The 22,830-nt window shown below is 41.8% G+C and overlaps 1 protein-coding gene across 4 annotated transcripts in view; it reads right to left on the reverse strand.

The window, feature by feature from the left end:
- Nucleotides 1-22,610, reverse strand: part of AGAP9 (ArfGAP with GTPase domain, ankyrin repeat and PH domain 9) — a 42,181-nt gene extending 19,571 nt beyond the window's left edge. The window contains exons 1-7 of one of the 4 annotated variants that reach the window (XM_054522249.2): nucleotides 22,514-22,610; nucleotides 17,399-17,491; nucleotides 11,425-11,531; nucleotides 9,773-9,960; nucleotides 9,335-9,403; nucleotides 6,977-7,045; nucleotides 4,295-4,329 (exon numbers count right to left, since the gene is read on the reverse strand). In XM_054522249.2, coding sequence (XP_054378224.2) covers nucleotides 4,295-4,329; nucleotides 6,977-7,045; nucleotides 9,335-9,403; nucleotides 9,773-9,878 — 279 coding nt within the window. In that variant the 5' untranslated portion in view covers nucleotides 9,879-9,960; nucleotides 11,425-11,531; nucleotides 17,399-17,491; nucleotides 22,514-22,610. Of the gene's footprint in view, nucleotides 1-4,294; nucleotides 4,330-6,976; nucleotides 7,046-9,334; nucleotides 9,404-9,772; nucleotides 11,532-16,264; nucleotides 17,078-17,398; nucleotides 17,492-22,513 lie in introns of those variants that run through there. The other 3 variants (XM_063727302.1, XM_054522248.2, XM_054522247.2) reach the window with 3 other exon arrangements.
- Nucleotides 22,611-22,830: the final 220 nt, after the last annotated feature.

The following is a 22,830-nucleotide window of genomic DNA, read 5'->3' on the forward strand; positions in this document are numbered from 1 at the left end:
ACAAGAACCCGCATAGCCAAAACAAAACTAAGCAAAAACAACAAATCTGGAGGCATGACATTACCTGATTTCAAACTATACTATAAGGCCATAGTCACCAAAGTAGCACGGTACTGGTATAAAAATAGGCACATACACCAGTGGAACAGAATAGAGAACCCAGAAATAAACTCAAATACCTATAGCCAACTGATTTTCAACAAAGCCAACTAAAACATAAAGTGAAGAAAGTAAACCCTATTCAACAAATGGTGCTGGGATAATTGGCAAGCCACATGTGGGAGAATGAAACTGGATCCTCAACTCTCACCTTACACAAAAAGCAACTCAAGATGGATCAAGGACATAAATCTATGATCTGAAACCATAAAAGTTCTAGAAGATAACATTGGAAAAACCCGTCTAGACACTGGCTTAGGCAAAGACTTCATGACCAAGAACACGAAAGCAAATGCAACCAAGAACAGGAAAGCAAAACAGGTGAGACTTAACTAAAGAGCTTCTGCACAGGAAAAGGAACAATCAGCAGAGAAAACAGACAACCACAGAGTGAGAGGAAATCTTCACAGTCTATACATCTGACAAAGGGCTATTACCCAGAATCTATGAGGAACTCGAACAAATTACAATTACAAAAATATGGAACCAGCCCAAATGCCCATCAATCAATGAGTGGATAAAGAAACTGTGATATACATACACATATATACATGAGGAATACCACTCAGCCATAATAAGGAATAAATTCATGGCATTCCCAGCAACCTGGATGGAAGTAAAACTATTATTCTAAGTGAAGTAACTCAGCATGGAAAACCAAATATCATGTTCTCTTTCACACGTGGGAGCTAAGCTATGAGGATGCAAAGCCATAAGAATGATACAATGGACTTTGGGGACTTGGGGGAAAGGCTGAGAGGAGGGTGAGGGATAAAAGACTACAAATTGTGTTCAGTGGATACTGCTCAGGTGATGGGTGCACCAAAATCTCACAAATCATCACTAAAGAACTTAGTCATGTCACCAAATGCCACCTGTTCCCCTGAAAACCTATGGAAATAATAAATAAATAAATAAAGTACAGCATTTTTCTCAGCAAACATAAATAAAATAAAACAAAGACTAAAGTTTACATTTTTCACTCTCCTTTTGGGCAGGACAAATTTTAGATATGTTTTTAAAGAATTAGTAACTTTTTTCCTTTTTCCGAGACAGGGTCTCCCTTTGTTGCCCAGGCTGGAGTGCAGTGGTGCAATTATAGTTAACTGCAGCCTCAAACTCCTGAGCTCAAGCGATCCTCTGCCTCAGCCTCCCGAGTAGGTAAAACGAAAGGCGCATGCCACCAGGCCTGGCTAATTTGTTATTTAACCTTTTTGTAGACATGAGGTCTCACTCTGTTGACCAGGCTAAAAATGAACAAATCTTAATTAACTTAAATATTTCTAACACTTTGGGCATTCATGAAAACAGCTCCATCTATGTTGTGAAGTAATGGGAAGTATATGGCAGTGGATAAAGTTTGAATGAAAATATTAAACAAGGCCTTAGGAGAAAAGTGTAATATGCTTATTATAGATACATTAATTTAAAAAATTCTCTGGCTTAATATCATTAATTATACTCAAATTAGACTTTGATTTAAACATAGGTCCTAAATTTGGATTAAATATAATAGATTGACAACAAATTTATTTCCTCTCCCTCCAGAAGTCTCATTAGTCATAAAATAAAGGTTACACACATGACCAGCAGAGAAGGTTGACAGAGATAATTTTTAATCAATGCTGAGACATAAAAAGTAGATAAAGTAGTGGTAAATAACACGGAAGCACAACTTTGGTGCCTACGGAAAGTGACTGGAACAGAAGCGAGCCAGTTTGTCTCGCAGAACTAAAGGCAGGTTGTGAACTTAACAGGCAAATGGCACTTTGGGAAGTAGGGTAAAATTTAAAAAAAAAGCCAGCAAGGTCAGTTGAAAATCTCTAAACTAGAGCCCCAAGTCCACCTGTCCTTCCATCTGACAAGAAACTTAGATGTGTGTTCTCTGGATATATCAAACCTGAGAATCTCTGGCTCAGAGATACCATGGCTTAAACCTGAGATATAAATAAAACTGTACACCAAAAATGGAACTCCAACTTTCTTCGCTAACTCTGCTTTTGGAAAGCAAGTGGCCATGCTTTTACTTTCCAGGAAGAAAATTGGGAGATCCTTCTCAGAAGAAACTGAAATGTCTTGAATAAAGATCCCCAGATAATACACTGAGGTCCCCCAAATGAAAACTAGTGAGGCTTCTAAGGCCTCACACTGAGTGCTATCAGTTAACAGAAATCCTGTTTCCAAATAAAGCAGGCCAAGGACCACCACACATTGGAGGGAAGCCTCCAAGAAAAGAGATCAAAACAATAGAAAAAAGGAATTGATAGGACCAGTCAAAATCAGGAGCAAAACTTTAAAAAAAAATCTTAAAACACTCTCAAAAAATATAAAATTCAATAGAAATAGTAGAGGATAAAGTCACAGAATATCCCAGAACTAGAATAAAAAGACAAACTGAAAAAAATAGAAGGGGAAAAATTAAAAATCAATGCAGGTGTACTGGTCTAAGCAGCCTAGCATCTGAATAACAAGACTATCAGTAAAAAAGTAACAGAGAAAATAAAAAAAAATTCTGAAGAAGAGATAGTCTGCAGGTTTACTAGCCTCAATAAAATGAAAAGATCCCCGACAAGCTGTTATAAAATTTCAGAGCCTCAGAGAGAGAGATCTTAAAAAGCTTCCACAGATATCTAAAACCTGGTTGTAAGTAATGTATCACACACTGGCAGTAGATTCAAGAACAACACTGTAATGAGAGCACAACTGCAAAACGTCTTCAGAACCATAAAATTTAGATTCAACCTAGAGGTGTACTCTATCAAAGAGGAGGGATTTTAAGACTGGCCAGCTCTTTAAACATCTCCACCCAGGAAAATGTGTTCAAGTACAACTAGAGAGGATAACAGGACAGAAGGAAACACAGAATCTAGGACTCAGGTGATCCCACACAAGACAGCAGTTACATGAGATCCCAAAAGACTTTAAGGAGTTAGCCCAGAAAAGCAGACATCGAGCCTATCTAGGGAAACCCACGCTATATTGAACTAGGATGACAAAAGGCCAAAGAAAGTTGCCCCCCACACACACATAAAAAGGAACAGATGTGTTTTCGCAGATGGAAAATATCTTTGAAAGGCATGTGATAAATGCTACAATACTTGAGGGAAAAACAGCTGTTAGAAAATAGGCAAATGAATATAGTCAGAAAATTAGCTTCATGTTAAAAAATAATAGATGTGAAAGCAAACAGAGCACCCAGAGGCTACTTACAATATTTGGATAGATAAACTAATATAGGCTAGGAAAAAAGAGAAGATCCAGGAGAATTGCAGAAGTGCTCAGATTTCAGAACTGTTTCAGAGACAGGATGAAGGATATGTAACGCAGAGGCACAGTGAAAACACCATATGACTTAGCAGTGAATAATATTTGCAGAGTCATAATCATGTAAATATTACTGATTTAATTACAAAGTGTGCTACAATTGGAAGGAACACAGGGAGAAACATAAGATCATGCTGTAGCGAGGAAGGTATGCTTTTACCTGCTGTGATAGAAAGTCAATAGACAGTGCTGGCAATTAACTTAGCTATTCTATTTTTGTTCTTTCATTAAAAATAAGATTAAATATTTAAGGCACTTTTTTTTTTTTTTTTTTTTTTTGAGACAGAGTTTTGCTGTGTCGCCCAGGCTGGAGTGCAATGGCGTGATCTCGGCTCACTGCAACCTCCACCTCCCGGGTTCAAGTGATTCTCCTGCCTCAGCCTCCTGAGTCGCTGAGATTACAGGCATGTGCCACCACGCCCGGCTAATTTTGTATTTTTAGTAGAGACAGAATTTCACCATGTTGGTCAGGGTTGTCTCAAACTCCTGACCTCAGATGATCAGCCCGCCTCGGCCTCCTAAAGTGCTGTGATTACAGACGTTAGCCACCATGCCCAGCCTTAAGGCAGATCTTTTGAACCAGACTATTGAAATTTAATTTAAATGTCAGAAATCTTTAAGAGGTGGACACACTAAGCTAAAGACTTTTCTGGATAAATTTAATACTTAGGAAAATAGAAGAGATTTAGAAAATCCACAAAAAGAGGTCCATGCTACCACCACCAGGTCCACATTGTAATTTAAAGAAATCAAGAGAGATATCCTTTCATGTCAAACTATCAATTTCTTAACTATTTGAGTGTTTACTTACATGGTTTGTACAGTTGCTTCTTCTTATTTCTACAACTAAGAATAAGAAAAAAAACTGGTCACTTCTGATACAAATACCATAAATAAAAGTAGTTGTTAACATCTTACTGATTAATCCTATGTAAAATGAGACAAAATTCCATTTAAAAAACAATTTTCAATAATTTATAATTTAAATTATCTGGCACAATTAATTTCATAAGTCAAATCTAAAAACTTAGTTTTTCATTTAGTTTACTTTTTGTTTCTATTACATACAAATGAAAGAATCCTCATGTACAAAAGAAAAGGGCAAAAAAATTAGGCCAGATGAAAAATTTAGCTAATAAAAAGTTTAACTGTTGCATATATGAGCCATGATCCATTAGTATTCTCTTAGTCTGCATTTACACGTAGTTTACTTTAATTATCAGACTCTAAGAGCTAACAGCTCTAAGAACTACTTCCTGACCAGACACCTAGCTCTAGATGCAACAGAATCCCTGTAAGCATCTTGAACCACACTTAGTGGTTATCTACTAATATGTCACTAAAAACAAAACAAAATTAAAAAAGGGTCTTTACAGAACTGGAAAGTAACCTATCTTAAATTTTTTTTTTTTTTTTTTTTTGAGATGGAGTCTCACTCTGTCACCTAGGCTCGAGTGCAGTGGCAGGATCTCAGCTCACTGCAACCTCTGCCTCCCAGGTTCAAGCGATTCTCCAGCCTTAGCCTCCTGACTAGCTGGGACTACAGGCATGTGCCACCAAGCCTAGCTAATTTTTTTTTGTATTTTTAGTAGAGACAGGGTTACACTGTGTTAGCCAGGATGGTCTTGATCTCCTAACCTCGTGATCCACCCACCTCAGCCTCCCAAAGAGCTGGGATTACAGGCGTAAGCCACAGAGCCTGGACTAAATTTTAATGTTAAAATGAGTACACAAACCTAATTGGACATGGTGTCTGCAGCACAAAAAATCACTTTTTTTCCCTAAAAAAAGCCCAGAATAATAAAAGCCCCAAGAGGGACTTGGGCCATGCCTTGTTTCCTACACTGCCTCTGCCTTTGATGCTGGAAGGGCCTTGTAGGCAAAAGTTCCTACCACTGAAGAGTGAGGGACATGGAATAGCTTTTCTTTTACTGCTTCCATGCTCTCTAGGTGTGAGAAGCCCATGGCTCTGGAAGGAACTGGGAAATACAATTCTGATATGTTTTGGATATGTTGCCCCTCCAAGTCTCATATTAACATGTGACCCTTAATGTTGGAGATAGGGCCTAGTGGGAGGTGTTTGGGTAATGGCGGTGGATTCCTTATGAATGGCTTGGTCCCATCCCCATGGTAATAAGCAAATTCTCATTATGGTAATTTAAAAGACTGTGGTACAGGCCGGGTGGGGTGGCTCAAGCCTGTAATCCCAGCAGTTTGGGAGGCTGAAGTGGGCAGATCACTTGAGGTCAGGAGTTTCAGACCAGCCTGGCCAACATGGTGAAACCCTGTCTCTACCAAAAATACAGAAATTAGCCAGGTGTTATGGTGCCCGCCTACAGTCCAACTACTTGGGAGGCTGAGGCAGGAGAATTGCTTGAACCTGGGAGGTGGAGGTTGTAGTGAGCCAAGATTGTGCCATTGCACTCCAGCCTGGGCAACAGAGTGTGACTCCATTTCAAAAAAAAAAAAAAAAGAGTGTGGTACCTTCCCCCTTCCCCTCTCTCCTCCCTCTTTCACCGTGTGGAACCACCTGCTTCCCCTTTGCCTTTTATCATGATTGTAAGCTTGCTGAAGCCCTCACCAGAAGCAGATGTTGAAGCCATGTTTGTACAGCCCGAAAATCTTTGAGCCAATTAAACATCTTTTTGTTATAAATTACCCAGCCTTAGGTATCTCTTTATAGTAATGTAAAAAATGAAGACAAATTCAAAAAAGAAATAACTGACTTAAGATGGGCAACATCTACTCAAACTATAAAAACAAAGGTTACAAACTCCCGTGTTTTACTGTGCTGCATTACTTCGTATATTATTATAGAACCCTCACTTGTATTCTTGCGGTTTAAGTCAACTGGAAAACTTGGCTGTGTATGGCTTCTTGGCAAATAAATGAGGATTTAACATAACATTAAGGGAAATAAGCAGGAGTAGGGCATGTTTAAATTTACATTACATCAAATGAAAAGGTTAATAACCTAAAACTTTTGAGTAGCATAAACTTGGATGTGGTAAATGAATATGGTCAGAGGACTGTGTAAGAGGAGGCCCAAATCACAGATTCAATCCCTGATGATAAACAACTATGTTTTTTAATTTGTTTAAATGAAAACCAAGCTGAAGCCTAAGTTCTATCATTCATCTTTAAAATGTACTCTTTGGAGCAAGGGAAAAGGGATTATAAATAAAGTTAAATCCATTAATTATAAATAAAGATAAATCCAAGAATTATAAAGAGAAATCCATGACTTCTCCATCACATGACAAATTAATTGTGTTGATAAAAAGATGGCAAAATATATAAACAAAAAGGTTACACATTTTCACTAACATCATAACAACTAAAGGAAAGTATATCACATGTTAAAATAAGACAAGTGAACATGGGAAAAGGTGAAAAATTTAAACCACTATGAGTTTTTCTAAATACTTTCTATAACCTGATCAAACAAGAGCTTTTATTCTTTCTCTTGGTGGAAAAAACAATGTTGTCTCACCATCTGTTTGAGAGTTCCTCTGGAATATTGTGCTTGCCTCTGGATTGGCAGAAGGGTTAAACTCCAAAGCTATATGCATAGAGGAAGAAAAGAAAAAAAGATGTAATCATTGATAAAAATTTATCAACTCGTTTATTTGACTGCTGCATTTAGGCTATTTCACTATCTCTACTTTTATTCTTATCCATTGAAATGAATGTATAGACAAAAGATAGAGCCAGGCAAGATGGCACATGCTTGTAGTCCCAGCTACTCAGGAGGCTGAGATGGGAAAATCACTTGAACCCAGGTCAGGAATTTGAGGCCAGCATGAGTAACATAATGACACCCTCCTTTATTTAAAAAAAAAAAATGAAGAGGTAAATGTTGGCTTTGAGTTGTGTAAAATCAACTTTGCATAAAATAAATCAAGATGGCAGTAAGTTTTAAAAGACAGGTCTATTTTATAGGCAAAATATAAGATGTATTCTAGAGTTTTTAAAATTTGTAAAAAGTAAATTCAGCATATCTGTCACTTCCATGTTATTCTGAGGACACAGAACCTTAGTTCTGTTGAGTAGCTGTCCTCCAACATCATGTGATATCTCTAAGTCTTCATTTCTTCATTAGCAATACATAGGGAGAACATACACAGGCCTTATTTGTATTGGAAAGGGCCAAGTGAGACATACATAAACTGTGTTGGAATCCTAAAGAATGACAATAAACAGCCATTTTTGGGCTCTCATCCAACACTACCCATCTACTAACTGGTGTGTAACATCAATCAGGCTTTCCTAACATCAAGCAGAGTATAAGTTTACACAAGTACTTACATGCTTTGTGTATAAAGGTATAATCAATTAATTCACATAATATATTTGTTTATTCCAAAGCAATCCTTAAATATCTTGAAAAGTGAGGATAGTACTTCCAAGTTACAAAGTCACACTCATAATAAGTCTTAATTATCCTACCTCTTTAAAAAGTAAGAGCCCAACCAAAGTTTAAATAGAAGAGCCATAAGACATTTCCTCTACAGTAATGAACTCTCTGGCATTTAAATGAAACCAATAAGCCAACTGGATTTAATATGTTTATGATGCAATGTTTTCTATTTTGAAATTTTCAGTTTTTATTCAAGAACCATATTATTACCCAGAATTACTTTTACTTAGATTCATCTCTTTGCAAAATTTTAGAGGCAAACCAACTAATTGTTTTCTCTTTTCTACCAGCTCCCATCCCCCACCTCTCCCAGCAGTGTAGAGACTAAAAAACTCCAACTTTCTTTCCTTTTTTTTTTGTGAGACGGAGTCTCACTCTGTCACCCAGGCTGGAGTGCATTGGTGTGATCTCTGCTCACTGCAACCTCCACCTCCCAGGTCCAAGCAATTCTCCTGCCTCAGCCTTGTGAGTAGCTGGAACTACAGTCATGCGCCACTACACCCAGCTAATTTTTGTATTTTTTTTTTTTTTTTTAGTAGAGACAACTTTTCACCATGTTGGCCAGGCTGGTCTCGAACTCCTGACCTCAGGTGATCCACCTGGCACGGCCTCCCAGAGTGCTGGGATTACAGGCGTGAGCCACCAAGCCCAGCCAAAACTGTAGCTTTCTTATCTTTGAACAAGATGCTATTGTCAGGAGGGGAAAGGACAAAGGGGGAGCCACGGCAACAAACACTCTTACAGGGAAGGTCTGACATTTTAACCTGCAATCTTTATATGCACATTAAAAGTCTATATTGACGTTTCATGTCTTTTGAAAGTTTTGACCATGAACCAATCCCCACCTCTCTTTTAGAACAAGGAGGTAAATAAAGTCTGTTAAGTCACCAGAATAAATCTGGAGACACATTTTCTATTAAAGTAAGAATTTTAAAGTAATCAGAGCCTCATAGGTAAACTCCTTTGAGAAACCCCAAACACACACACAACCATTTTTCTGCAGCCCTGGCTGTGACATTTCACACCTTTCACAATTATTTTAAGCACTCTCCTTTTTTCTTTTTCCTTCTGTGTTCAAATTACAGTTAGAAGAAACTAAGCAGCTTCTATCAAGGTGACTTAAAGCAGCCCATTAAGAATACCATATAGCCTCTCTCATGGCAAACTCCATTCTGATTTTAAATAAGAAATCCCCAAATATTTGAATATGAACTGTCCTGAGATTTAGCTACTTTAACAAAGGAAACAATTAGGCACTTACCTGGTTCCTTCACTTAGGTACTATCTGGATAGATACAAAGAAAAAATAAGATGGGTACTGAAAAGTTGGGATATTTGAGTTTTTATTGAGAAAAGGAAGAGAATAGTCCAAAGAAGCCTAAACAAAGTCCCACAGGATAATAAATAGAGCTACAGACACTGTTGTCTCACCATCTGTTTGAGAGTTCCTCTGGAATATTGTGCTTGCCTCTGGATTGGCAGAAAGGTTAAGCTCCAAAGCTGTACGTATAGAGGGAGAAAAGAAAAAAGATGTAATCATTTATAAAAATGTATCAACTCATTTATTCAACTGCTGCTTATTCAACAAGAGCCATAAATAAATGGTCCCATGCCAGCCTGGGAGAATGAGATGAGAGAGCAAGAACTGGGCGATTGGGAGAGGAGGCAAAAAGAAACTGACTGGATTCGATGGGGAAAGACTATGGGGTAGGAATGCAAGGTGGAGCCAGCTTTTGTTCCTGGCCAGCCCCTGGGAAAGCTGGCTACAGGCAGAAAGGAGCTCCAAGTGGGGGATGCCTCAAAGGGAACCTAGGGGACAGCAGCAGCCAGAGGCAAGCTGAGGGCAGATGGCACCCATCACCTCCTTACCTTCAGGCGTCTCCCAGTCACGGATGTGGTGCATGTGAAGGTCCTCACCAACTTCAACAGTCACCTCAGCAGGCTGTATAGCAGCAGCCATGGGCTTGCCTGCCATCCTGTCCCCAGCTCCTGCCTCATAGATCTCAGATTCAGAGGGACACACCGACCCCTGTTGCTGGTCAAACTCGAGGCTGACGCTGGGGTGCACACAACAGGTCAGTATGTTCCCCATGGGGCGCCTCTACTGTCTGCCACCACCTGTGCCTCTGCTCACAGCTTTGGCCACGCACTCCCGCTGTCCTAGGCCAAGGCTGTGCTGCACTTGCAGAGATGGTCTTCCCACTCCTCGCCTGCCCACCTCACAGCCCAGCCCCGGGCACCAGCCCTGGCCCCAGCCCCAGCTAGGGCTGTGGGCCAAGGCCCACACCCTGCCACCTCCCCTGAGTTGACTTGTCTGGGAGGGTGAAGACCAGCCGGCTTATTTAATAGGTTGTGAACCCAACAAGCGCTGAGAGACACAACAACTGCCTGAAGAGAGAACAGACGGAGCTCCTCCTCCTTCTGTAGTCACCTACAGACTGAAGCCCACTGGCCCAGTTGGGAGCCCAGGCATGTGACACACAATGCCCCACCCCACACTTCACAATGCCCTCCCCAACAGCTCACAATGCCCGATCCTGGCTGCCACCCCTCCCCCACAGCTCAGAATGCCCCTGCCTGGGCTGCCCCACCCTGTGGCTTATGATGCTGCTGCTCTCCTGGTCCCTTGTGCAGTGCCAGTGGGACTAAGGTTTTCATTCATCACCAGCTTCCTGAGATTTTAGTCCTAAGAAAAGTACAGGGTAGTTCGTTACTTGAAGCCATCTTCCTCTATGAGTTCTATACAAAGCCTCAGTAGAGTGGGTCCCATTAGCAACCAAGTTGAACAACTTTTATTTGCTAACTGAATATAGATACACCTGAATTGTTGACTGCTTTTGTAACTAAACACTCCTCTCCTGTCTTCCAATGAGTGGTCATTTTTGTCTGCAACTTGACCACAGCAATCCCTGGGGCCCCAGCTTACTCTCAATAAAGAGTTATTGCTGTGTGTCTTGAATGACACCTTAGGACCCATCCTGCCTCCACCTCCTTCTCCATAAAATAGAAACCTAACTTGTCCCTCCAAGCTCTGAAATGCTGAAACTTACCAACTCCCTTTTCTCCCCGCTATTTCTTCCTTCCATGGCAGGGACTTTCAGATTTTCTTTCTTTTACTAACAAGGCACTAAGCATGATTTTGTCATACAAAATCGAGAGCCATACAATGAGTTCAATAAAGATGAATACTCGACATCTGGCAAGTAGTGTGTGCCTGACAGTGTCCCCACTGTGCTATGCTCATTTAACCCTCAGAAACAATCTGATGTTACAGATTTTACAGAAGTTGTTGAGACGGAGAAGGTAAGTAACCTTCCTAAGGTCACACGACTGCTAAGGGTGGGGCCATAGTTTGATCCCAGGTAGTCTGAATTCCCCAATTCCTGAAGCATGATTATCAGAAAGTATAGCAGTCCGTTTTCACACTGATATAAAGAAATACCTGAGGTTGGGTAATTTTTAAAGGAAAGAGGTTTAATTGACTCAGTTTCACATGGCTGGGGAGGCCTCAAGAAACTTACAATCATGGCAGCAGGAGAAGTCCTTCAGGAAACTTACAATCGTGGCAGAAGGGCAGGTCCGACTTACATGGTGGCCGCACAGAGAGTGGGAACATGTGAAGGAGCAACTGTCAAACATGTATAAAACCATCAGATCTCAGCTGGGCACGGTGGCTCACACTTGTAACCCTAGCACTTTGGGAGGCCAAGGCAGGTGGATCAACTGAGGTCAGGAGTTTGCGACCAGCCTAGCTAATGTAGTGAAATCCTGTCTCTACTAAAAATACAAAAATTAGCTGGGTGTGGTGGTGCATGCCTATAATCCCAGCTACTCAGGAGGCTGAGGCAGGAGAATCACTGGAACCCAGGAGGCAGATGCTGCAGTGAGCCAAGATCGTGCCATGGCACTCCTGCCTGGACAACTGAGCAAGACTCCATCCCAAAAAACAAGACAAAACAAAACAAAACAAAACCCTGTAAGATCTCATGAGGACTTACTGAATATCACAAGAACAGCATGAGGAAAACTGCCCCCATGATCCAATCACCTCCCCCTAGGACCCTCCCTCGACACATCAGGATTATGGGGATTATAACTCATGATGAGATTTTGGTGGGGACATGGCAAAACCATATCAGAAAGTAAAGGTAGAAGTCAAGCTTGGACGGGAAATGACATTGTAGATTATTATTATTATTTTGAGACGAAGTTTTGCTCTTGTTGCCCAGTGAAATTGTTTCTCTAATTTCATTTTCAGATTGTGTCTTGTAGATGTATAGAAATACAATTGATACATGATTCTGGCTATTAACATTTTATGCTTCAGCCTTGCTGAACACTATTTTTTTTTTCTTTTTGAGACGGAGTTTCACTCTTGTTGCCCAGGCTGGAGTGCACTGGCGCGATCTTGGCTCACTGCAACCTCTGCCTCCCGGGCTCAAGTGATTCTCCTGCCTCAGCCTCCCAAGTAGCTGGGATTGCAGGCATGCACCACCATGCCCGGCTAATTTCGTATTTTTAGTAGAGAAGGGGTTTCTCCATGTTGGTCAGGCTGGTGATGCACCTGCCTCAGCCTCCCAAAGTGCTAGGACTACAGGCATGAGCCACCGTGCCCAACCAGATTAGTATATTTTTAAAAGAATTTTTTTTTTTTTTTTTGAGACAGAGTCTCACTCTGTTGCCCAGGCAGTGGCACAATCGTTGCTCACTGCAAGCTCCACGTCCTGGGTTCAAGTGATTCTCATTCAAGTGCCTAAGCCTCCCAAGTAGCTGGGATTACAGGAGCCCACCCCCATGCTCAGCTAATGTTTGTATTTTTAGTAGAGATGGGGTTTCATCTCTACTCGAACTCCTGACCTCAGGTGATCCGCCTGCCTTGGCCTCCCAAAGTGCTGAGATTGCAGGCGTGAGCCACCACTCCCGAAAAGAACAACATTTTTTTGATGTGGATTTTAAAATGTCTCCCCTTCTTTCAACATTGATTATGTCCCTTCTACATGCCAGGCACTGTATGTGTGAAATAGTCCCAACTCTCAATGAGTGTAGGCAGATACACAAACAAAGGCTTAAGGAGGTCAGTTTTCTGAGACCATACTGCTGGACAGTATATGAACCTGGGATACAAACCCACCTCTATTTGACCTCAAATTTGATACTGGGGTGGTTTTAATTTTATTCTGGGAATTTCAGTCATTGAACCATAAAAAGGTGAAAAGTCTCTGTCAGATGTATGTGTAGTGGTCTGTATAATAAGGAAGAACTGAAGGAAGCAACCAAACCAATTAAGAGACTTCCTCTAAAGGCAGAGTAATGCTAAGGGCAGTGGCAGTGACGAAAGTGGAGGAAAAAGTCTGTGATCATTTGGGAGACAGAATAGGAAGTGCTTGGTCATGAGACCCGAAAGAAGAGGGGAAGTAGAGGGAAAACAGAGCTGCTCAGCCTCTGCTGGGGAAGACTGGGTATGTAGCAGTGCCTTCTTCCTGGCAGAGAATGTAGGAAGAGAAATGGGTAAGGAGGAAAAGATAGTTTTTTACTCTCAGTGTCACATTAAAATGGAACTCTCTGGTGAAAAGTTGAATATAAATCTCTGTAGGCTAAGTCCATTTGTGACATCCCAACATATGTTTTCAAAAATAACACACATACTAAATCAAGCCATTAAGAGTAACTGGGGAAATTTCCTAAAATTTACATGCTAAGAATATCACCATTTTTCATTTATTACTTTCATGGAGCAACTTTGAATCTATGGTTACAGCAAGTGAGGCATCTTGTATAAAATAAAGCTAATACATGAAAAAAAGCATTTAAAATTCTATTGTTCTCAGAGAATGGAGAAAGCAATTGAAGCCATGGGTGTGGAGGTGACTGCCTTGAGAGTTGTGTATAGTAAGGAGAACTGGGAAGAAAGAAGACCTGGAGAATAGGGTGATTTACACGGCATTAAGTGAAGCTTACAAAAGTGAGGACTGGGAGTCGAGACCTGTGTATGAATCAGGAATGGCTGCTCCTGTGAGTTGTTAGAAAGGAGATGATGCCTTCTTTTCATATCTATAACAGCAGCACCTAGCACAGTGCCTGTTCAATAGGTACTCAACATGTGTTATCCCAATGCAGAGTCACATTTTGCCAGGAGGACAGGAAAGCTACAAATCAGCTATGGCAACTTAGTGATTGGGCTTGGGCTTGTGTGTTTGTGTGAGCGAGCTGGATGTCAGGCAGTGGGTAAAGTAGTGAACTGGAGGTGAGAAAACAATGACACAAACTCAGGGCTTCTCTTCCCAAGTATTTGGCTGAGAAGAGAGATGTAGTATTAAAGGGAGATATGTGGTAAAGGAAGCCTTTTTTTCCAAGATTCAACAAAAGTGTGAGTATATTTCTATGTTAAAGGAAAAGAGCCAACAGAGAAAACACATTTTTGAGGTTAGAAGAGATGGAAGAACGAACGCAGAAGGGCCCCAAAAGGCATAGGTGCGTGCAATCTGGATCAGGGACAGATTAGCTTTGGACTCCTACAAAAGCAAGAAGGGAGAAAGGACCATGTGACTCTAGAGATATTTCTGGTAAAGGAAAGGTTTAGGAAAAGATCTTTTGATGACCTTTATTTTAACAGACTTTTTTTTTTTTTTTTTTTTTTTGAGATGGAGTCTTGCTCTGTCGCCCATGCTGGAGTGCAGTGGCACGATCTCAGCTCACTGCAACCTCTGCCTCCTGGGTTGACGCCATTCTCCTGCCTCAGCCTCCTGAGTAGCTGGGACTACAGGCACCCCTTACCATGTCCGGCTAATTTTTTGTATTTTTAGTAGAGACGGGGTTTCTTTGTGTTAGCCAGGATGGTCTTGATCTCTTGACCTCGTGATCCGCCCACCTCGGCCTCGCAGAGTGCTGGGATTGCGGGCGTGAGCCACTGCACTCGGCTACAGACTTTTTTTTTTTTTTTTTAAATAACTACTGTGAGAAAAAGGATATTATGTATAGAAAAGTCTACACTTCTTGATACAACTAACTAAAAAAAAGCCTGATACACTAAACAAAACCCAAATAATGTCTTCCCTAAAAGTGGGTAACTTGAAAAGCAATTCGAGCAAAAATCAAGGAGTTCAATTATAAATAAGTGTATCAACAAAGTGAAAGATGGGTTTAATTTTTCCCACAAAAAGTTAAAAGAAATACCAGCAGCTTTAGAAGAAGAGGAAAAAATAATAAGAAAATTATATGCAGTTGCAAGATGTGTGAATATTTACAAACTCTAACACACAACTACAAAACAGACCAGAAGAATGATTATCATAGGAAGCAAAGGGTCATTTCAAAAATCAGAGGAGGGATGATTCATATTTAATTTAATTCTGTGCAAAAAATTTAAGTAACGTTTGAGGACAAAAATAGGTGATATGTTGAAATGTGGGAAACCACAGTGGAAGGAAAAAGAATTCAAGAAAGCTCAGTTTCAGTAACCAGTATCTACTAAAATCTTCAGGACCTAGAGGCTACAATTTGCGTTAATAGTGTCTGAAGACCTAGAAATGTCATTAAATACCATTTTGGATAATTCTTGTAGACTTGAAATGATGTCTATTTAAAGTTACAAAATAGTGCCCGTATTTCTGTATTCATTACAGAAAACAATTGGATATGGAAAAGAAACTAACATGCTATGCCACAATCTCTAAAGAAAGATTAGGGAAGTTTCAGCTTAAAGCAAGAATAATCACAATAAAGTTTTACAACCCTTTGCAAGCATACATGAAAAACATACAAAAAGTTTGTAATGATCTTTTCTTAAGCTAAGAGAACAGAAAACAATGAGAAAAATTAAATTATAAAATGAAACTTTGGTTTAGAGGTAAGAAACATTTGATGACAGTCAAGAGATCAGGGTTGTACCGTGTATTATGTGAATGTTGTGACTCATTGGTTTCATCTTGGATATCATAACCTGACATTTTGTAAAAGTGATTTTTCATGGGAGTTTTTTCAGGTGCCCTATAAAGTCCTGTCCCATGAGAAGTGAATAACAGTCTTCCCTTTTCTTGAGATATCTTAATGAATGGCATCTTCTACAGTCTTCCATTGTTTAGTCCTTGGAGATACACTCATTAGTGACTGTTAAGGTACCTGAGTTATTAGGTGCCTGTAGACTATGCCCAGTGATATGGGCATTAGGTACATGCTCCCTAGCTGCACTGACACTGACTGAAGCTGTGAGGTTTCACAATGACATGTCAGCCAAATACATATGCTCAGATTTACCATTTATCAAGAGGTCTTCACACTATCAATTATGCAATTATCATTCTACACACAGGCAGTGATACAGGGAGTAAAAAACCACAGCCATGGCTCGGGAGACCAATGTACCTCCAGAAGAGTCCAGTGGGTCCAGAAGCCTTTTGGATGCTGGTCAGAGGCTCCTCTTGGGCAGAGATCACAGCAGCAGCCAACAGGTCTGGAGAAATCCTTAGAGTTCTCACAGACAAAGCTTGTGAAGGCATCTTAGACAAGACCTTGTCTTTGCTGGTTTTATGATCCTCTGCAGATGGGTCTATTCTCATTATCTCAGCCACTTTTCACTTCCTATCAGTTCGGTTCAGGTCTCTCATGATCCCAGGCAGCAGTAGTTGTTATCACGTGAGTTCATTCATATATGTTTATCTCTTTGGGGATGGGAGGACAACTTCACTGTGGACTTAATTCTACTGGAGATGAGTGACCCCATTTTAAGACAACAGGATCACAAATTATTATCACATATCATCAGGGCAGACAACAGCTACCACCCGGGGCTGAAAGCAGGTAACTCCATTTATTCTGCAAACATTCTGTCTTGATTATGGTGCCAGTTGCTGCGAGGGATTTGCTTTCCACCACCTGTTTTTCACAAGGTTTGAGTCTCAACTGCTAACATTCTATGGATTTCTGGGTGAAGGGACTGACTGCACCATCCTAGCCTGTCAGAGCACTTGCCCCAATACATCCACTTTAAGAATTTTCCACCTTGTCCAGAACTACAGTCCATAAATCCCCTCATTTTCTCTCTTAAGAGAATAAACAGGCCAGGCGAGGTGGATCATGCCTGAAATCCCAGCACTTTGGGAGGCCGAGGCGGGCAGATCGTCTGAGGTCAGGAGTTCGAGACCAGCTTCGCCTACATAGTGAAACCTCATCTCTACTAAAAAAAAAAATCACAAAAATTAGCCGGGCATGCTGGCAGGTGCCTGTAATCCCAGCTACTCGGGAGGCTGAGGCAGGAGAATCCCTTGAACCTGGGAGGCAGAGGTTGCAGTGAGCCAAGACTGTGCCACAGCACTCCAGCCTGGGCAAAAGAGCGAGACTCCCTCTCAAAAAAAAAAAAAAGAGAGAGAGAGAGAGAGAATAAACAACACATCTCACATACACACCCACATCCCTCTTACCCCAAATACCAAACACACAAAAACCCAATCTGTCTCCTTCTACCTAAGCAATTTTAGATAGTCACGTTCTCATAATTACCTTAAGCTCCCTGACTTGCTGCTCGTCCTTTCTCTGGCAAAATCTCATCCCTCGATGAGCCCCACTCTGTGTTTGCTCAATGACACCACTCAGCTGAACCAGAAAAAATATCAAAAAGTGGTCAGAGATATCATCATAAATTCAAATTACTTACACAAAAAATTGGCCCTAAATGTTTCCAGAAATCAACAAAAGTTTTGTTTCTCCAACGACATCATTTCTTCAGAAACCCAACATGTATAACCTATTTTTTCCATGTTCTTCTAACATTTATTCAACTTCTCTCATCTGATATCTTGCCAAATCATTCAAAGAGAAAATATATCCCATTAGGCAAGAGCCGACCATATTCCCATCACCTGAGAAAATAATATGCACAGGATGCGCCCACCTCACCTTTCTCTGCCTCATCATGTCAGAAAAAGTACCCCTCCTTTTGTCACAAGGCAAATCTGAGATAAAAGATTTAGATGGCCTGTAATTCCAGCACTTGGGGAGACCAATGCAGGCAGATTATTTGAGTCAAAGAGCTCGAAAGGAGCCTAAGCAACTTAGGGAAACTGCATCTCTCAAACAAATACAAACCATTAGCCTAGCATGGTGGTGTGGTGGCACATGCCTGTAGTCCCAGCTACTCAGCGTGGGGAGCACTGAGGTGGGAGGATCACCTGAGCTGGAAGGTTGTGGCTGCAGCGAGCCATCATCACGTCACTGCACTCCAGGTGGGACAACAGATTTTTTAAAAGGATCTTCTCTGTTAACAATAATCAAATAAACAGGTGGCCATGAGGCTGAGGTGGCTGCAGTGCACTCAATTCCTCCTTAAATAAACCAAAACTTGACTCAGTGTAAATAATAAAAGGAAACTTAAGCTTAACCAATCAGAAACCACCAACTAACATCTAACTAGAAACTTTCCACTGTAATGTTCCAAATGAGGCCACTGCTCCACTTTACCCAATCAAGTATTTTCTTTTTCTTCCACATTCACCATATAAAATTCTTCCCCCACCCTCCCTAAGCCTCTCTGTTGGACCTCTGAGCTGCTTGCAGTCTGGGGCTGCCTAGTTTATACATTTCTGAATGCTCAAATATATTTTCTAATGTTTCAAAGTGTCTCTGGTGTAGGAGGTTGTTGGTGGAGTGACCTGAGAGTGTACAGGAATTGAGGGCATATGAGATCTCTGGACTCTGCACTCCATTTTGCTGTACACTCAAAACTACTCTAAAATAATAATATATCTTTAAAAATCTATAACTATCATGTAGCCCTTTTCAAGTCTCCAAATGGTTGGAGCCAGTTCGATTAAAGCTCAGAAAACACTGGTTAATAAGTTAGTTCTGACCCAACTGGCAAGAAGAGGCAGGAAAGAGCCAGGCCAGGGGAGTATATTGCACATGCAGGCACCAGGAAACTGGAGGCAGCTTGGAGGCCCTTTAGCCTGGTCCTGAGCCCGCTGAAACTGCAGTTACAGGCACAGATGCCTGGGGCACCAATCTGAATCTGCCAACATCCAAGGCCGCATGAACACAAATGCGCAGAGTCTCCTCTGCGATCGGTAGCTAAGGATGGTAGGCCATGATTGGACTAGGATGGGAGATGAACTGAAAAGTATAGATTCTATAGGCTTTTGTTGTCTCTTCCCACCCCCAAGCAACAAGTGAAGAACACACACACACACATCCCGTAGTGACTAACAGGATCTCCCTCCAGGGGATTTGCAGAGAGGGGGGCAGAAAACATCCCAGGGGCCTTTCACAGCTACTTCCTTAAGCCCCCTTTCAGACAGTGCTGTCTAGACCTGTCAGCCCAAGCATCACCACCCTGATATGCAGAAGCTGGCATCCTTACCTGAAATTTAACATCAAGAAATGATCTCTTCTACTCAACACTGATAGAAATATCTCTAAGCAATGTCCTCATTGGCAGGGGTGGAGTGGGGGAGTTTCTTAAAAAGTGAGGCCTCTGCCTACCACCTAGAGAACCTGGAAATTTCCATCTGTGCCACAAAGTCCAAATCACTGGCCACTGCCCCAGTGTATGGCAGATTAGAACATCTCTCCATTAGATCTGGGTTTCTATTCCATTGAGTGAAATGGGTTTTCTATTACAGGAACAGAATAAGGGATCAAAAGGGTCTTACAACTGAACTCCAGTGTACAGTCTGCACAGACACTAGGCTTGTGCAAATATGACACAGCGAGGCCCCAGGACCCTTAAGCCAGCTGAATGTACTGAGTTTCAGGAAACAGTGAGATACATTCAGCAAAACAGTGGGCTTCATGCTGAAATAAGTCAATCCAAGTAAACAGACATCACACACACACACACACACACACACACACACGCAGACACCCTAGCGGCCAATAGGTCCTCTCACCAAAAACCTGTGATCAGGAGAGCAGAAAGCTTCCCAGGGGTCCACCACTGCCCTTTCTGGAGCCCCTTATCAGACGGCCAGCCCCAGGACAGCACTGTCTGATCCTGGTCCAGCCCAAACTGCCATCACCCTGTGATGTGGGAGCTGGACACTTCACCAGAACCTCTGTGTCAGAAAAATTTCTCTTCCTTTTAAAATGATGAGGGGGAACCTTCAGACAGTGTCTGATTAGGGTGGGTGGAGAGGGGGGTTTCCTAGAAAGTCAGGCAGGGCAGGGCTGAAGCCCTCTGGGTTACTGTGTGCTTTTGATATGAAGGCAGGTAAGACTGGACAGGTGGGGGTGTTAGTGAGGGGATGGACTAGGGTGTGCTGAAGAACTCCACTTGGGCTCTGCACACCAGGGAAAATGACCATAAAACATCCCATCTTCACTGCTCAGAGAAGGCTAGATCTGCTGTGAGCTAGAAAGCCATGTGGGGGCAGCTGATGAGTCATCAAATGGGAGAAATCTGAGAGCCATGTGTTCCACAGGCCTCTGGTCCTTGTTCAGGCAGCAGGGCACTGTGACATGTGGCTCCTTGGCCCTTTCCAGCCACCACCTTGATTGCCTGCTGCAGGGAAAGAGACTGAAGCCCAAGAATGGGGTCTTGCTCACCATAGGATGATGGCTCAGTGTGTAGAGCTGAGCTATGGCCCAAGAGGCAGAAGGTGGGGACGACCCAGGCTGAGCTGGGGGATCCAACTGAACATGTACTTGCTAAGAAGCTGTGGGCTACGATGCCTTGGGACCCCAGTCTGGGTCTAGAATTGTAGCAAAACAGGCTACTGGTAAAAGTTCTTGGGAAGCCAACTCACTTTTGCTATCATCCATGGGCAAACAAACCAACCCCCACCACTTCCCACTCCCTCTGAAAGCCACCTGGCCCTCTGATCAACCACACCACAGTGGTGTCACTCTGTGAGGCACAGGTAGACAAGGCATCCAGCCATGCACACTCCAGGGCCCACACATGTCCAGAATACACTGGTTCTTGTTGAGACTCCACTCTTCCACCTCAGACAAAAGCTCTCTACTCTCCTCAGCCACTCCAAACACCTGGAGGCCTGAAAACTTTCATGCATGCCGCTGTGATCTAAACCACTCGTGGCGGTTTTGATTTTCATTTTCCTGATAGTCAGTGATGTTGAGCACCTTTCCATATGCCTTTTCACCAACTGGACGTCTTCTTTGGCTAAATGTCTATTCAAATCCATTGCCCATTTACAAATCTGCTTTTTTGTGGGCTTCTTGATGTTTTTCTCTTTTTTTTTTCCTATTTATTTATACAAGTTCCTTAGGTATTTTGGATATTTTTAAAAATGATTTTCAATTCTACTGCCCAGTTATAAATCTTTTTTTTTTTTTTTTGAGACGGAGTTTTGCTGTTGTTGCCCAGGCTGGAGTGCAATGGTGCGATCTTGGTTCACAGCAACCTCCACCTCCCAGAGTCAAGCAATTCTCCTGCCTCAGCCTCCTGAGTAGCTGGGATTACAGGCATGTGCCACCATGCCCTGCTAATTTTTGCATTTTTAGTAGAGACGGGGTTTCTCCATGTTGGTCAGGCTAGTCTCGAACTCTTGGTCTCAGGTGATCCATCCACCTCGGCCTCCCAAAATGCTGGGATTACAGGCGTGAGCCACCAAGCCCGGCCAATTATCCCTTTTTGTGTTTTTTTTTTTGGGGTGGGGGGAAGAACAGAGTCTCTCTCTGTCACCCAGGCTGGAGTGCACTGGTGTGATCTCAGCTCACTACAGCCTCCGCCTCCCAGGTTCCAGCGATTCTCCTGACTCAGTCTCCCGGGTAGCTAAGATTATGGGCGTGCAACACATGCCCAGCTAATTTTTGTATTTTTAGTAGAGACGGGGTTTTACCACATTGGCCAGGCTGGTCTCAAACTCCTGACCTCAGGTGATCCACCCACCTCAGTCTCCCAAAGTGTTGGGATTACAGGCAGGAGCCACCACTCCCGGCCCCATTTTGTGTTTTGACATCAGTCAACACTTGTATTTTAAAATAATAACAATGAATGGCGGTACCTTAGAACAAGGAAATTATACATCTTTCTCTTGTCCTAGTGCAGACATTTTGTCTATAAAATGTTATTCACAGATGAATTCATGAGAACATTACTGTGAATTTTAAACCCATATACAAGTGTATGCTCATTCATGAATATTTCAATAAAATAAAACTAATAGCAAAAAAGAATTCCAGAGTTGAAGCAGTTTCAGGAAAAGGGAGTTGGCAGTATGAAGTAAAATAGCAAAAAAAAATTTTTTTTTAAATGGGTATATTTGTGTCTACAACTTTTTTTTAAATTATAGCATTAAACAATGTGTATATATATACATATATAAAGCAATGGAAGTGGCATTGTTTTCATACTAGTCTAGAACATTAAAATATATGTAATATGTGGTCAGTAAAATAATGGCCCCCCAAAGATGTCCACAGATTCCTAGAATCTTACATGAAAACGGTACATCACGCATGTGATTCAGGTAAAGACCTTGACATGAGGAGACTACCCTGGTGCTTTGGAATGAACGTTGTGTTCCGTCAATGTTCATGTGTTAAAATCCTAACCCTCAAGGTGATGGTATTAGGAGGTTAAGCCTTACGGGAGATTCTGCCCTCATGACTGAGATTAGCGCCCTTATTAAAGGCACAAGGGAGCTTGTTTGTTCCTCTCACCATGTGAAGACACAGCAAGAAGGAAGCCTCTATGAGAAAGCAGGCCTTCACCAGACACCAAAACTGCCAGCACCTTGATCTTGCACTTCTCAGCCTCCAGGACTGTGAGAAACAAAGTTCTGTTATTTATAAGCTACCCGGTCTAATGCATTTCCTTCCAGCAGCCTGTATGGATTAGGACAGTGGGCTCATGTGGATGATGACGGTGTCTCCATTCAGGAATAAGTAAGCACATGAGTCCTTAACAGTGGAAGAGAAGGGGAAGGAAAGAGCCAGAGAGACATGTGGCCATAGAAGAAGGGTCCATGGGATGCAAG

The sequence above is a fragment of the Pongo abelii genome, chromosome 8 (genome assembly GCF_028885655.2).
Source record: "Pongo abelii isolate AG06213 chromosome 8, NHGRI_mPonAbe1-v2.0_pri, whole genome shotgun sequence".
Classification (NCBI taxonomy): Eukaryota; Metazoa; Chordata; class Mammalia; order Primates; family Hominidae; genus Pongo; species Pongo abelii.